The sequence below is a fragment of the Astatotilapia calliptera genome, chromosome 20 (genome assembly GCF_900246225.1).
Source record: "Astatotilapia calliptera chromosome 20, fAstCal1.2, whole genome shotgun sequence".
Classification (NCBI taxonomy): Eukaryota; Metazoa; Chordata; class Actinopteri; order Cichliformes; family Cichlidae; genus Astatotilapia; species Astatotilapia calliptera.
Genome location: NC_039321.1, coordinates 27,830,735 through 27,847,493, shown reverse-complemented (window position 1 = coordinate 27,847,493; position 16,759 = coordinate 27,830,735). Strand labels below are relative to the sequence as shown.

The following is a 16,759-nucleotide window of genomic DNA, read 5'->3' as shown; positions in this document are numbered from 1 at the left end:
CCCCAGTACATTTAAAATAAATAAATTATATTTTTCACTTTTTTTGGCAGTGTGACAATTTCAGTTGCATAATCTTGCACTTGGCTTGTAAATTAAACATTGATTTTCTTTATACGTTAAACCTTTGTTGATGTTGTAATGTCCGAAAAAAAATACATGATAAAAAATATTGCACTTCGTTATCAGTGTAAAATATTTGGTAATACTAATATAGAAGCTATTAATTTGAGCCTGCCAATTCTATCAAGTGTCCAGCTATGTAAATTCCAGTCTGCCTTTTACCAAACCATGCAGTCAGCTTGTTCTGTACTGCTATCAGCATCCAGTATAACAAAGGTTACCAACACTTTAATATTAATCCCAATCTGGGCACAAACCACTGAATCACGTCACCAATCATGCCGTTCATTTAACCCACCTACCTACACTGCTGCCTTAGTTAAAACATGCACGAAAGGTAAATAAAAGGTTAAATTCCTGAGCTGCACGGCTATCAGTGAGGCTGCTTTAAATACTTCTTTATAAGGCAGTTTGCCCTAAAATCCATAAAAACGGTTTGATACACGGGCAGAGACGTCACCAGAGAAGCTTCCCTTCGACATAGCAAGCCAGTGCGCATGCGTGGAACATTCGATCACTGGCTGTGTAGCTAACTGCTAAGCTACGGATCCAGCCGACATGGAGAGGAAAGGTAAATCTTCACGCGACACGTTGCACGCTGTGTGACTGGTGTAACACATTGTGTGTGCGGTTTGCCGTTACAGTCGATGTTGTCGTGCAGTGACAAATATAAAAACATTATTTTTCGCCGAGCTGCATACATTGTGATACGCGGTTTAATTGAACGCGTCTGTCGCGCACTGAGCTGGAGCGCTAGCCCTCTAGACGTTAGCTTTAGCTTCAATAGGACATGTCAGGATTAGCTCGATACATTTAGCTCTCCAGCTCCTTCCATTTTAAACACAGCCCGTAACACCGGCCACGATAACCGTGCATTCATGTATGAGTCCATAATTAGCCGCTGTAGTGGCTGAAATCACTTCACGCCACATTACCGTGTTTGAGACGAGCGTTGCCTAGGTGGGAAGCTCAGTGATGTAACTTAACGTTGGATGGGTTCTGGCAAACCGACACATGCACTGACACTGATTTTAGATACTGTTAGGTGCAAACATGACCCAACACGGTGCATATGAACGTTGGAGTGAGGTAATTGTTTATTTCAGATGGCTTCATTTGTTTTGTCGTGAGTGTCAGCTGGAAATCAAGAAGGCAAACAGACAATGGTTTTTCTATTCTTTTTGTTGTTGTTGCAGTGCTGGCACTCCAGGCGAGGAAGAAAAGGGTGAAAGCAAAGAAAACCAACAAAAAGTGAGTCACTGCTCCATTTAAATGTCATTCCCTCTTATGTGTGTCCCGTTTTTCAGGACACCCGCACATGAACAAGTATTTTGTCAGCTGTACTCAATCAAAGCAGATTGTTTGTTGCACTTTGGTGTATTTGCTGCTGTTCTGACATTGGAGAAGCTGTTAAAGGCCTTTGACTGCTTGTTTGCACTTAAACTTTGTTTTGGTCTGCACACAGCTTATTCTTTTTGCTCTACAGTGCTTTAGTAAAAAAAACAAAAAACACAAGTTTTGGGTGCTCTGTAAGCCATACCAGGAATATAATACTTAAACGCTGTGATCACCTGAAAATATTTCTGAATGATTAGTTGCTGTAAATAGGGCTGTCAAGCGTTGATCTCCAGTACCGATTGTTTTGGTGTGCCCAACAATCTACTAATCATGCCTGCACCAGTGGCATCCTCCAGAGCGTTACATAACAGCCAGTGCTATATTTAAAACAAGAGAATGAAGAAGCCCACATCAGCCCACCGAAGCATGGTGTTTAACTGAAAACAGCACCATTGAGGATACTCTCCTCCTGACAGCATTATCTTCATGGCGCATACTTGAATGTTTTATTAGCCGTAAGAATCATGTGATACCAAGAAACTAAATGCAACTTAAAGCAGAGCAGCTGCATTCTGCAGTAATCCTAGCACAATGGGCACTGCATGTATAGACGAACAAAACAACCTCAGAGGATATAATGGAGTGGACTGGTTAATGTTTTGAAGTGCTGTGAGAGTCTGAAGGAAAATGTGCATCAGACATTTGTCCTCACACCCAAAAGGATGAGGCTCATTAAAACAAGGTGCACACACCCAATATTAAAGCTTTTTATAATGAAAGGATGACTAACTGAGACTGGCTCTGCATTCAAATATGCTTCATCTGCTTTCTCTCTCTGTGAATGAAAATGCATGAGTATGTAATTTAGACGATGTATTTATTTGCATTTTGAAGTGAATTTGAAAAGCCATGCATTTACCTCTCAAGATGCAAAAAATGTTTTAAAATGTGTTAATAATCCAGCAGTGTAAATGTTAAAGCAGACAACACGAGAACTGTACAGATAATCAGTATTAAATTACTGCCTTGTTTTTACCAGCTTTATGATTTAAAATATAATGAATGCGTTTCAGATTCAAAGCTTGATTAGAAAGTCAAGATTCATATCAAGTAATTATTTGAATCAGTTTATTTTGTCATCCTTGGACAAACATGCACCGCTTCAGCTGACCATGTCAGGCACAAAGAAGTAGGTTGCAGGATTATGTAGAAAACCAGCAGCTCATTTGTGAAACACTGCAGCCCAGTTGTAGGAATTTAGTTGAATGTGATCTCTGCTCTCTTGGCTCCAGTAGAGATGAGCAGGCTTAATCTGCTCTGTGGAGGAAGTAACATCAGGCTGTTTGGCTTTCAAGTAAATATTAGGAACTGAATTACTGGCAAAGGCAGAATGTATGTGGTGACACATATAAACATGGAAAGAATATGTTCTGTTATTTAGGGCTTGCAGAGCCATGGAAAAAATATACAGAAATATGTTTCAAATATGCATTTAGAAAAGAATTGGTTGTCCTGTTTTCCATTATGTTGGGTTTGATCAATCTGTCGCTGGAGTTTTAGTCAAAATGAAAGTCTGCACACAGCGATTTATATTTGAAAAATGTAATATGCACAGACGTTTCATTTGTCTGACTGCTTGACACAATGACCGTATAACTCACTTAGTAATTTTGGAACATAATTTGTTTGCAGGCTTGTACTTCTGCTCGTAATGTAGCCACAGTTTTCTGTCCCCTTATTCTGGAAACTTCTCAGTATTCAGTCTGATTCAGCAAGGTTGATGTTGTCTTTCATAATGCGGATACACACACGCACACATTAGGCCTGCAGTAAAGTAAGCTGAGTGCAGCATGCGTTTCTTTAAATGCCTTCTTTAATTTGGTTGTGTGATATTCCTTGGCAGAAAGCGCGTCAGTGTGGTATTATTGTGGTAGGGTTGTTTTGACAGGCCAACTTCTTGTTTTGGTTTAAACTATGGTTAAAAGCAGATGTTCAAATCCAGTTTAAAATAAATAAATAAATAAATAAATCATTGACAGCGATTTAGATGGTATTTGCTTCCATTTTCTGCTTGCAGTTTGTCACTGCCAGCGCTCGGTTACACATTTAGGAGTCTTTATTAATATAATAACCGTTTGTGAATATTTTAATAGTTAAATATTGCTTAGATAGCTGCAAGATTTGTTTGAAACAAAGTTTTAGACACACCTTGCTATTTTGTTAAAACTAATTAAACTTGGTTGGAACAGTCGCTCATTAATCTTTCTTTACTGATAACAAGGTCAAAGCAACAAACTGGAGGCAATTACACTGAAACTTGTGGTTTAATTTCAAGGGGACATGATCCAAATTAACAGCCTGCTATGACTTTAATGGACTTTTATCTGCTACTGCTCTATTGTTTTGCCTTGCAAATATTTGCCTTTAATGTGGGTTTATGTTTGGTTAAGTAACTGTCAAACTACTGTAATACTTCAAAACTGTTTTATTTATTTATGGTCATATGCCAAAACATTACATGCCAAAAATACTCACTCTGCCATTGAATTCTGGTGTTCCAGTCATGTCCATAGATGTATAAAATAAGGCACCTGCAGACTGTCTAGAAAAATTTGTGAAACAGTGGCTCGCTCTCAGGAACTCGGTGAAATCCAGCGTCAGGGCTCGCAAAATTTCAAAATCTCTGGTAGCCCTTCGGGCAGACACTCTTCAGTTTTTGGTAGCCCAAAATAAATTTAAGTAGCCTGGAAAAAAAAAAAAAAAAAAAAGGGACAATTTTTTGATTGACTTAAAAAATTGTTAAAACACAAATTACAACAACTGTAAAAAAAATACAATCATCAACTCAAATATTTGGCCCTAATTGAACAGAAATGTCTATGAACTTGTAAGAACTGTGTAGAACATGGATCAGTCTGTGTCAGATCCTGAATCTGACATTTCCACTGAAGTCACGGGTAAGAGGTAAGTGGAACCAAGATCTAGGCCATTTGCTTTGTTTGCAAAGGCTGCTAAATTTTGCCAAAGGTAGTTCACGCTTTGCAACATCGCGCTGTTCTAAACAGCTTTTTCTTCTGCGTTTCTTCTGGACTTCTTGTTGTGCTTGGTTTATTTTTAGTAGTTTTTTTGCAATTGGCGTTTGTTCTGGGAAAGATACTGCAGACTGAGCAATAATGCATTTCTTGCATTTCTCATGGGTTCTAATGGGGTCTTTCTTAAAATTACTGGTCCCAGTAACAAAGGTGCTTGTCAACTAGGAAATCGAGGGAAACTCAAGACACACCCGTCAGAACATTGTTATTTAGCTCGTCATATTCCAGCCACAGAAATTCTTTTGTCCATGAAACCAAAAAAAAGCTGCACTTTTGTTTTTGCCTCATAGCCTGATTTGTCACAACTTTTCCGTTTTGTGGTCGGCTTTTCTTTGGCTGTCCCTTCTTCACCCTCACCTGTCTTATTTGGCTCTGCAGAACTAAAATACCTGCGTAAATCAATCTGCTTTTACACAGGCACTTGCATAATGATCAGCGATTCTCTGCGCATTCAACCTGCATCACATGTTTAAGCTTGCTGCGGGAGATTTCACTTGTCACGTTTGAATAGTAAGCTAATGAGTGATAAGACGATGTCAGAGGAATTGGTGCGCAATTAATCCGTCACTCACCAGTCAGTAGCTGCCGCTCTCTATTCAGTCTGCGCTATCGCAAAGTGAAGCAAAAAACAAGCGGAAATTCAAACGCGATTTCAATATGTCACATACTGACAGCTACGTTTGTGAAAGAATGCAAAAGCATTGACATATATTTTTTTTTTTTTCTTCCTATGACAGCCTGACGGGCAGGGCTGAGATGGATTTTGGTAGCCCGACCAGAAAAATCGCTAGCCCCGGGACGTCGGGCTAGCGATTTTGCGAGCCCTGAGCGTGGTACCATGATAGGATGCCATCTGTGCAGCAAGTCCAGTTGTGAAATTTCTTCATTACTAAATATTCCAGAGTCAACTGTTAGTGGTATTATAATAAAGTGGAAGCGATTGGGAACAACACCAAGTTTGCCACTAAGTGGTAGGCCACATAAATTTACAGAGCAGGGTCACCAGATGCGGAGGTGCATAGTACACAGGTCACCAACTTTCTGCAGAGTCACTCGCTACGGACCTCCAAACTTCACGTGGCCTTCAGATTAGCTCAAGAAGAGTTTACAGAGAGCGTCATGGACTGGGTTTCCAGGAGCGAGCAGTTGCTTCCAAGCCTCATGTCACAAAGTACAGTCCAGCGCATCAGATACAACTCTAGAGGAGTGGAGTTTTTTGGAGTGAAGACTCATGCTGTTCTCTCTGTCTGGTAATCTGATGGATGAGTCTGGGTTTGGTAGTAGCCAGAGAAACAGAACTTATCTGACTGCATTGTGCCAAGTATAAAGTTGGGGAAGGAACTATGGTGTGACGTTGTTTTTTTCAAAACTTGTGCTCTGCCATTTAGTTTCAGTGAAAGGAACTCTTCTAGCCCCTTTTCACTAGTACCTGCATGATTTAACTCTGTTTCGGTCATTTTCAATTACAATAAGTTACCGCTTAACATGCGTGGAGTATTTGTATGCGTCATGATCACCACAACAATGGAAAAGCATAGACCTGTTGCTCGGAGTACAACTTTTTGCCAATCTCGAGGGACCACAGTGGGAGTTGTTGGGTTTTTTTTTTTTGTTTTTGTTTTTTCTCTTTTCTTTCCATTTTCCTCGTTGCCACGTTTCAAAAATTAGTAGGTACTAAAATTGCCTATTACCATGGTACTACCACCTAATGGAAAACTCTAAAAACTGTGAGCCGGCCCAAGTAGGTACAAGTGGGAAAACGGTTATTAATGCTTCAGCATACCAAGACAATGTTATGTTTCCAGCTTTGTGGGAACCGTTTGGGGATTCCTTCCTATTCCAACACCAGTGCACAAAGCAAGGTCCATGTCACCTCATGAGGAGTCCTCACCTCAACCCAAGTTAATTCATAGTTTCTTCATATTACACATATGCATTCTTTATTTTTATTTTTTTTAAAGAGGTAGTTGTGGGTTAATTGAAGTCTGCAATGAAAGATGACATATTACCCTGGAGTAAAGTTTTATTTGTGGTTGACATTTCACATTTTCAGTGATTGAAATGTGACTGTGGATGCTTACAGTTATAACCCTCCTTTATGATAGATTTATAAAACAGTTGTCTATTTGTAGCTTTATACATACACCAGATGTGCACCAATTATTTATTTTTTGCGATCAGCCCTGGTGTCGTTTGTTTAAGAACGAGTGGTTCTTGTCATGTTTGATTATTTTGTGTGAGAGGCTTTTTAATAAATGCTGTGTTATATGGGTTATGTTTATGCAACAAAAAACTTGGCTGATGAGGAAGTTCTTCCTGTCTCTAGTTAGCCGTTTATACAGGAGGTGATTTTGAAACATCTATGTCCATCACTGTGACTGATCATCCAGAGCAGGCACACTCTATGTTGGTGCTTGGCTAACATGATTATGTTGTTCAGTAAAGTATTAGTGTTAGAGTGAATTACTCAGTTGCTAATGCTAGCTAGTTAATGCCACTTACTTTTTCAGCCAATTAAGGTCAGATCCCAGGAGAGGCAGGAGAACGTTCCCACTGCTTTGTAATGCATCTGTTTAAGTTAAACTGTACAGCTGTTCACCATTTCTGCAGTGTTTTTGGAAGTAAAAGGTTGAGCTTTGATTCTTTCTTGCTATGTAGAAGAGTCGAACTCATCGGTTATCAATGAGCTGCAGTCTTGTTCAGTTAGTCTCACCCGCATGTCCTGTAATAAAATCCTCTCATCCTGGGCACGCCTTATTGTTGAGCTAATATTTGATAAATGGACGGTAAATGCATCAGAGCTCTGTTCCATCGACGTCTTTCATAATTGTTGTTGTCCCATCAGGCAGCCAGCCAATCCCAGAGCTCGACAGCATCCTCAGGCTGAAGCCTCCCCTCAGGAACCTGAGGAACCTGAAGAGATCCTTGGCTCTGATGATGAAGAGCAGGAGGACCCCAATGACTACTGCAAAGGTGGGTTCCTCTTTACTTTTTGCATTCAAAGGCACACTATATTGCACTGTATTTGATTAACTACTCTTTCAAGTTTTTTTTTGTTTGTTTGTTTTTTTCCCCAGTAGAAAAATGATAACAGAGTATTAGCGATTCGCACCTTAGTTTAAACAGATAAATCAATATTTGATTTGACTGTTTCAATAAATGGTGTCGCTTTGGTTAGTTGTGACCTGTTATTACAGTGAATGTAAATGCACTGGCTGTTCTGTATACATGCATACATGCTCACCTCTTTATTTATCTAAGCAGCTTGAATTTCTTATCTTTTAGGTGGCTACCACCATGTGAAAGTAGGAGACCTTTATAATGGAAAATACCATGTAATTCGGAAGCTCGGCTGGGGACACTTCTCCACCGTGTGGCTCGCCTGGGATATTCAGTATGAGAAAAACTTTACTGCATATTTGTAATTCATGTTTTGTTTTTGAGACTTGACATTGGATTCCAGATGCAGCAGCAGCTGGCTCAGAGACGGTTTACTTTGCTTCCTATTAGTGAACATTACATTCTGTGGTTGCAGGGTAAAGAGGTTTGTTGCAATGAAGGTGGTGAAGAGCGCGGAGCACTACACAGAAACAGCACTGGATGAGATAAAACTGCTCAGATCTGTGAGTATCAGATTTAATTGCATGCAGTAGGTTTTGATGAAATATGTAATCAGTAAGCGCAGGAAGTGTTCACTAATTAGTTGTGGGGATATCTGGAGATGCATCAGAGTGTACAGCAACGTGGTGCAAGGACAGCAGGGCATTGCTTACACTACAGCTTTTACACATTATTCATGCACTCGGCTTGCATGTCTTCCAGCACGCATGTTCACACAGTTTTACATGTAAATGATGTGTGTGGATCCCACAACAAAATATATATTTTTTTTCTTCTCTTTTTTTTCCTTTTTCTTTTTTTGTCTGTAGGTAAGAAACTCTGACACGAATGATCCCAACCGAGAGATGGTAGTCCAGCTTCTAGATGACTTCAAGATCTCTGGCGTCAATGGAACTCGTATCCTTCACAGCCAGATATAACAGATGTTTCCTGGTTTTTATTATTAGTCACATTTGATTTGTCAAATTACCTCCTGCTGGGAGGGGGAAAGTCCCCAAAACAAAAACTTTAGTCTTATTAGAAATGGGTTGGTTTTTTTTTTGTTTGTTTTTTGAATGTACAGAACTTTCTTTCCCTTCGTGTCCATGTCAGCTAAAAAGCCGTACGCAAGTAAGAAAGTAAACAACAGGTGAGGGTGTGACAAATGGAATCTTATGTGTCCCAAACAGACCTCCACCCCCATCACAACACTTTAGTTGGGTAAGATCCCCTGAATGCCTGAGGGATTGCTGTAGCTGTAACACGAGAGGCTCTAACAAAAGCGTATGGGTTGCACATCTACGTGTCCTTTCTTCAGCACAATCAATGCCACTCCTCATTTAGGCAGTTGTTTTTTCCTTTGTTTGTTTTCAGTTTTGCTTTACCGCTATTACTTTGCCATCTTAACTGCTCCAATCTTCAGACGTCTGCATGGTGTTTGAGGTGTTAGGACATCACTTATTGAAATGGATAATAAAATCAAACTACCAAGGACTGCCCCTGGCTTGTGTGAAGAGCATCATACGGCAGGTAAAGTGAGACCCACAGGCACACCTTTTGAATGCCTATGACTCATCATTAAGGCTCAGTCGTTCACAAGAGTTGTGTAGCCTGCAGGCTGCACGATGGATGGAAAACAGTCAGAGTAGAAGAACTTTACATATTAACAGTAAGCTGCTTAACAAAACAGATTGGGAGTGAGGCAAAACTGAGGGGGCTTTTTTTCATGGTTAAACAAATGACTAATTCAGCAGTTAATTGCACAGCTCATCTGTGGATTAGTGTTGTTTATTCCACAGCTTTTTATTCGATGTCCTTTGAAAAACAGCAAATGTTTCTTTTATTAAAACTTTCTTAGATTGTTAAGCTTTTGTGTTCTCTTAAAGGGACCCTTTTATGCTTTCTTTATGTTCTGTTATATGCTGTGTTTGTTACATGGATGGATTTTCAATAAGCAGCACTAAGGCTAAAATAATGATAGTATCATTGTGTATTAACTACAAACCAAACGCTCTGGCTTCAGACTGCCCTAGGGATTCTTTTTAAGATTTTCTTTTTTCCTAGTCTTGGCTCCTTTGCTTTAAAGAGAGAAGAGCTAAAATAGTGTGTTTCAGAGAGGATAAACTGACGGACTGCAGCAAAGCCAAATGTGATTAATAAGGATTATTTATGAACTCTGAGTTGTGCAAAGTTAGTATATTTGTTTCCAAGAAAAGAAAAACCTGAAAATTGATGCAATATGTTTTTCTTTTTAAAGTTTCCTTAAGTTTAGTTGGTAAAGGTTTTGTGTCCAAGTCAGTGTGATTGGTTAATTTGATCTACACAATCAGATAACCATTTTCCATTAATGTATGTATTTATTTATTTTTTTTTTAAAGGTTCTCCAAGGTCTGGACTACCTGCACACAAAGTGTCATATTATCCACACAGACATCAAGCCGGAGAACATCCTGATGAGCGTAGATGAGCCTTACGTACGGAGGCTTGCAGCTGAAGCCACAGAGTGGCAGAAGGCTGGGGCACCTCCTCCCTCTGGTTCAGCGAGTATGAGATGTGCATGCACACTCACTTTTATATCTGCATTCATAGGTTTAGTACAGGTTTTTACTTATCTCATGTTCTCTTTACAGTAAGCACAGCGCCAGTTCCAAAACAGGTACAAGACTTTTTTTTTTTTTTTTTTTTTTTTTACTCTCTGCTTAGATATTAGCCTCATGTTTTTAGGTTTGGTTTTGTTTTTTTAGTTTACTTTTAAATCAGTCCTACAAATGTGCAAACCTTTCCTTTGTTTTTGTCTTTGACAGACAGTAAAAATGTCCAAGAACAAGAAGAAGAAGTTAAAAAAGAAGCAGAAGCGGCAGGCGGAGCTGCTGGAGAAGTGCATCTTGGACCTTGAGGAAATGGAAAAGACCACAGAGATACGAGAGGATGATGAAGATGAAGACGACCCACAGACTGAAAAGGGACGAGCCTGTGCGCCTCTCAGACAGGTGTCTTTTGCGGAGATAGGAAAGGAGGAAACAGATGGTAAGACGCTAACATCAGAGAAGTAATGTGTTCTGCAAAATTTGCAAAGCAGCCAAAAAATCTGATATGAATCAACTGAAAATACATTTTCTGCTACTTTCAGGGAGCACTTTGAATGCAGATCACATGAGGGTGGGACCAGAGGAACTGTCTGAAATGAACTGTAATGGCCATGTGGAGGAGAGTGACTTCCAGCATAGCGATGAAGACCAACATAATGGCAATGCAGAGTGCACAGAACAGTGTGCCTCTCCAGAGGATCAACACGTGGAGTCTCCTCTCCACTCCATTTACAACGGTGTTGAGTCTACAGATTTCAATGATGTGTACACAGAGACTAAAGGAACTGGGGCTCGTAGCCGTGGAGTTACTGAGAAACGCTTTTCTGCTGGGCTGGAGGACAGAGAGCTGGAACAAGGCATTTTAGAAGAAGATGGTGAGGATGGGTCCAACTGTCACTATAGTAGCCAGGAAGATGCACGAAATGGTCAGTGAACCGAAATCGATTGGTTTAGGTTTTTAGAAGCTGTTTGCTGTAGCTGAGCTGCTTTGGAAATTTAACAAAAACCATGTGAACTTTGAACTACTTATGATTATACTTATCATTTATTCAGTGTTTATCCCATTGTTTTATTCAATGTCGCTGCTTCTCTCTGTGCTTTATAAAGGTAAGCTGACAGCAGGATCCCTGCTAGTTAACCCACTTGAGCCACTCAATGCAGACAAGATCAAGGTCAAGATTGCAGATTTGGGAAATGCCTGCTGGGTGGTGAGTAGCCTGCTAATGACCAAAGGGATTTCCTCATAAGTGATGAAACGGTACAGCCAGGGAGACATCGAGTGTCATCTAGCTACTGAAAGTAATGTTTCGGTATTCCTGCTTTTTATGGTTTTAAAATGAGAAATCATTTACCAGATGGGAGTGTGATCCAGATTTCAAATAGAGCATAGAGTCCATTTATAATTTCAAAATTTTTTATTCTCATGTAAAATATTTCTGTTTTTCAGTGTGTTATCGCTACACCTGATGAAACCTACTTGATATACGTTCGTGTTTTCGTATTTGTCTTTTTTCCTCTCAGCACAAGCACTTTACTGAAGACATCCAGACACGACAGTACCGGTCTCTAGAAGTACTTATTGGTTCTGGATACAGCACACCAGCTGATATTTGGAGCACAGCCTGTATGGTGAGAAATTTTCTCTGCATCAAACTATTTATATAGAGCCAAAAGGTGCTTAAACTCCCCCCAAAAACTGAATAGAACAAAAAAAATTTATCTGAAGGGGAAAAAAAAACCCCTCATTGTATCTTAAAGACTCAAGAAGTGTAATGAGAGTCTAGTCAGTGGTGGGAGGGATTTATTGAGATTTGGACAGATGGCTTCATACTGTTCTTTTTGTTTTTTCCCCTCCCTGTGTTTGTATTGTCCTCAGGCCTTTGAGCTTGCCACAGGGGACTACTTGTTTGAACCACATTCTGGGGAAGATTATTCCAGAGATGAAGGTATTGTCTGGTCTTCCTGTACATTCTGTTTTTAAAGTACAAGTTTTAACTGTAGATCATTAATTCTCAGAGCTCGATTTAGTAGATGTATTGAAATGTTTCACTAGTGAGTGGGACTTCTGTTTAGTATTACTGCTACTGTTAAAAGCACCATAGTGTTGTTAAATCTTCTGTTATCAGTGTTGAACTGTTGAATTATTTAAAATGTCCAATATGCATGCAAGTCCTCACCTTCACTGGAGCTCCAGTTACAGTGCACTTTGCACAGTGTTAACATGTTAATGAGGTGCTCCATTAATGGCTTCGAATTCAGAAGAAGAATTGTAAAGTATGAAAAGTATGAGCATTCCTGTGTGTATTTCCTATCTAGCAACTTGAGCCACTTCTTTACCGCACTGGAGATGGGGCCATCTCTTCAATTCTCTTCTCACCTTTTCCTCACCTCCTGGTTACTCATACTTTATGTTTAATCCATTTTCACCTCAAGTTTTAATTGAAACTAGGGCTGTACGATATGACCAAAATCTCATATCCCGATATAAGAATTCTATCGTCCGATAACGATATAAATCACAAAAATGTAACATTTTCTGTAAACTCTGTGAATCTCGGGCAGCTCGACTTGCGTGAAGTGTTTCCAGCTGCGCGTCGTGTAGCTGGAGTCGAGTGTTTTAACCGATGCATGAAACGATACATTTTTAGACATAAGTTGTAAAGGCCGCCGTTTTCTTTGTATTTATTACACGGCGTGCTGCGGGGAAAAGTCTGTTCTAACGTTTGAGTCTAAGGTTTATTTTTTAGCACCTGGCGGCTCTTTTTTTTAATTCTCATCCGTAAATAATCTGCTCTTTCACGTGATTCAGTTTATTTTGAAAAGTCTCAACAGGATCTTGAGCTTTATTGTGGAAGGTTTATGTGGAACATAAACAAGCGGACACGCGATGCTGTTACCATCGTTGTTGCTAACGACAACGCATTAAAACAGGCGCTTGTCCGTCCGTAGTGTGGTTATATAAAATGTAAGAGAAAGAGAGAACTTTAAGAAATTAATATAGCCACTACAGTGACCATCAAAACGATGAAAAATATTGCCGTAAACAGTTTATTTTGCGACACCACGAAACAAACGATAGCGTAAAATGAAACGATAGATGTTTTTATATCGTCATCCGATATATATCGTTATATCGAACAGCCCTAATTGAAACATAAGGTGAAAATGGAATTTTGGCTTGCTGCTTAGCTCAAAGTTTCCATATTAACTTGATTCTGCTCTGGCATGTCTGCTTTGTGCTGTCCTTCAACTTTGACTTTACTGGAACATCCTGCAGCTTTTTCACCTGCATAAACCATGGCTTACTGTTCTATAAATGCTTTGTGTTTAACGTTTTATTAGACTTTTAGTAAACTTGCATCAGTCTGCTTTTTATGTTTTACTGTATAGCTTTGAGGGCTATGCTTTAATGCAGACTTCCCATCTTGCTTTATAGTTGTCATTTTTCTGAAATACAACAGTGAATGAGCTCCATGTGTTCAGATGTTTTCAGTAGGTTAATATAGGCTGTTGATACATGTGCTACTTGTAACACTAGGCTGTCATCATCATCATCATCATCCTTTGTTCCTAATACATTGTTCCACTTGACTGTTTGCCATCTCCTCTCCAAACTCCCTGTGACTTTCCATCTTCCTCCTCCTCTTCTCCTCTGATGTGCCTCATTTCCAGACCATCTTGCTCTCATGATTGAGTTGCTCGGTAAAATCCCCCGACACTATGCTCTGAGTGGAAAATACTCACAGGAATACTTCACCAAGAGAGGTACGCCAGCACCTCTGTCTTTGGCTCACTCTGGGAAAGGTGGACAAGGAGGGTCAAGGGAGGAGGTTAACTTCAGTCAGCACAATCAAATGGTTTTGTGCAGGCCCGTCATCAAAGCAAGAAACCAATAAATGCCAGCCTCTTTGAACCACTGATCACGATTCAAGTGTTCTGCCAAAGACTGCCTGGCAGAGCCTTGTACACTGCCTTTAGACATTTTGGCTAGGTGCTTGATGCTGTATTGGTCCCTGCTGAGGCGATTCAGAATGACCTTTTTCCTCTGCATGGAGTCCACTGCGCAACAACAGTCTTTTTATAAATGTAATTTAATCATTTAATGAAATCAATCACAGGAGGCAAAAAAGGCAAGAACCCTTTACTTTTATACGTCAGTGTATTTATGTCAGAATATAAAGTCTTAATGTGCTCAAAGTACACGTTTACAGAAATATGATAATTAAGGTCCCTGAGTGGGAGTTGTTTTGTTGATATGTACCAAGGTTACTGCAAATGTTAAGACCTCTGTTACAGTTACGGATGAAATGACAGCGAAGTTGATGAATAATTAACACGAAGTACAAAAACATGATTTTCATTATCTGGGCCTGTCTTGTCAATCTAGTTGCAGGGTGAATTTGTGGTGGGAATTATTTTTGTTCTGAGAAACTTTAGTGGAAATACCCCAAACTGAACAATAAAAAAGAGCTAAAGGTTAATGAACTGCTCTGTTTTATAACTTTCTAACTTCTGGTTTTACACCACGTCCTCTGCCAACAGTGAGGCTGGTGTGTGTGACGTCACCCAGACCTCTCTCTCCCTCTGCCCTCCACCCACACACCCAGAGTGGGCCTGTGACTGGGTCCACTGTCTGATGAATCTGTTTGTCTTGTCTGTCTTTTTTCTTGCAACTGTCTGCTGTATAGACCATATAGCACTGATCATTGAGCTGCTGGGGAGTGTCCCACGCAAACTCATAATGTCCGGCAAATATTCCAAGGATTTTTTCACCAAGAAAGGTAAAACGGAAGCTTTACTGTCAAGATTCGAGTGAGAGTTACTGTGCTTTGGAATATTCCCTACTTGAATCCCAATTGCTGCTTATTCATACATTTGAATATACATGTAAAAATGTCTCCAGTGGATATTACAGTTCAAAAGAACAGGCCTTCTTTAAAAGGCAATTACAAGGTAACTATTTAATCAGTGTCATTTGTTAAGACTGTATGTGGAGTTATGCAGACATGACTGCCCTTGAAGTGAAGTTTAAAATGGGGAAGTTGTTGTACTCTGTAGTGGTGTGGTTCTGATGCAGTGCTGTCTGTCTGCAGGTGATTTGAAACACATCACTAAGTTGAAGCCGTGGGGACTGCTGGAGGTGCTGATCGACAAATACGAGTGGCCCCGTGAAGAAGCAGAGTGCTTCACTGACTTCCTTCTTCCCATGCTGGAGCTTATTCCAGAGAAAAGGGCCACGGCCGCAGAGTGCTTGCGCCACCCCTGGCTCGCCCTCTAGTGGACACCTCCAGCTATCGAACCTCCCTTCCCTCCCACCTCCTCCAGAGACTGCAACAGATCACTTTCCAGTTTGGGCATATCAGATGGATATTTATTTTTCTTCTTTTTTTGGTTAGATGTTTTGAATTTGTTCTTGTTTTTGAGCTAATGCTTCTGTGTACATTTGCTTTGAATTAGTTGGTTCTCAGTGTGATGTCAGGAATCCAGTGGATTTTTTTATTTTTTATTATTACTTTGTGCTCATGTTGGCTCAAACTGCTGTGCTCCGTTCACCCTTCTAAGGAAGTCTGTCATTGTACTGCTAGTGACTCATCCTTGTTTGTTACACTCCTGCACTAAAACCTGAACAAACCAAGGATATGTAGCCGTTATTGGTCATTTTTGTTCCCTAAAACTCTTTTCCCACATCTTTTCAGTAGTGACTTAAAAAAACACAAAAAAAAAACAAAAAAAAAACAAATCTCATTCAACATTTGAAATACATTTTGTATTTGTAATGAAGGTTTTAGGAAGTTTCACACTGGGCTGACATGTACACTGACTTTGGGTAACTTTCATTTCATGCATTTCTTCAGGCAGGGTCACTGTTTGATTAAAGTAGGTCATGTTTAGCCATATCGATTCCGTTGTCACCCGGTATTTAGTATCCTTAGTTAATTATAATAGGGATCTTTCATTTTCATGGGAGGCTGGTATTCTCATCCACCTATTACAATTCAGGTATATAGTATTTTAAAGGTTTCAACAAGACAACATGTTAAGAAGCCCAATCTTAAGGAGAAAAAAAAAGTGAAAATAAACTGTATATATCTGTACCAAAGAGTTTGCCTTGATGTATATTACAGTTATGTACAGTTTTTAACAAATCTTATATCTTAGCTAAAATTGTTTAGCTGGGTAGCTGTGTTTTAATAAAGCGTATGGAAGGTGTGTTTGAGATCAGTTGTATGTGTGGTCAACTGTTCAATGTCACTGTTTTTACCATAGAAATGGTGAGATCTGATATTATGTCATGGTGTCCCAAAAAGATCATATCCAAGTAACCTATGTTATCTGTCGAAACCTATGGGGGGAAAAACAAAAACTTACTTTGGTGTCAGATTCAAGAACATAAACTCTGTGTGAGTTGTCGACTTACAAAGCTGTACAACACACCATACAATAAAACAGATCTTCATACAATACATGATTTCTGTGGGCTTGTTTATTGGGTATTGTGAAATATATATAGTAAAATAAGGA

The 16,759-nt window shown here is 39.6% G+C and overlaps 1 protein-coding gene across 3 annotated transcripts; it reads left to right on the top strand.

Moving 5' to 3' along the window:
• Positions 1-532: 532 nt before the first annotated feature.
• srpk1a (SRSF protein kinase 1a) lies at positions 533-16,699 on the top strand. 3 transcript variants are annotated; one of them, XM_026154847.1, is made up of 16 exons: positions 533-691; positions 1,317-1,371; positions 7,396-7,523; positions 7,836-7,944; positions 8,086-8,173; positions 8,480-8,567; positions 9,073-9,179; positions 10,028-10,193; positions 10,280-10,305; positions 10,454-10,676; positions 10,780-11,163; positions 11,345-11,445; positions 11,759-11,866; positions 12,114-12,183; positions 14,926-15,018; positions 15,331-16,699. In XM_026154847.1, exons 1-16 carry the CDS (start codon positions 679-681, stop codon positions 15,513-15,515), a joined length of 1,944 nt encoding a protein of 647 aa, XP_026010632.1. In that variant the 5' UTR covers positions 533-678; the 3' UTR covers positions 15,516-16,699. The 3 variants fall into 3 exon arrangements, with proteins under 3 accessions (XP_026010632.1, XP_026010631.1, XP_026010633.1); XM_026154846.1 differs by lacking the exon at positions 14,926-15,018 and adding an exon at positions 13,910-14,002; XM_026154848.1 differs by lacking the exon at positions 14,926-15,018 and adding an exon at positions 13,910-14,002 and having other exon boundaries at positions 534-691; positions 10,780-11,112.
• The last annotated feature ends 60 nt before the right edge of the window (positions 16,700-16,759 follow it).

What these genes read in the sequence shown, in the direction of transcription:
- srpk1a (XM_026154847.1), top strand. An exon ending in TGGCTCGCCTGGGATATTCA is followed by an intron (nt 7,945 to 8,085) that starts GTATGAGAAAAA and finishes CTGTGGTTGCAG; the next exon opens with GGTAAAGAGGTTTGTTGCAA. An exon ending in TTTGGAGCACAGCCTGTATG is followed by an intron (nt 11,867 to 12,113) that starts GTGAGAAATTTT and finishes TATTGTCCTCAG; the next exon opens with GCCTTTGAGCTTGCCACAGG.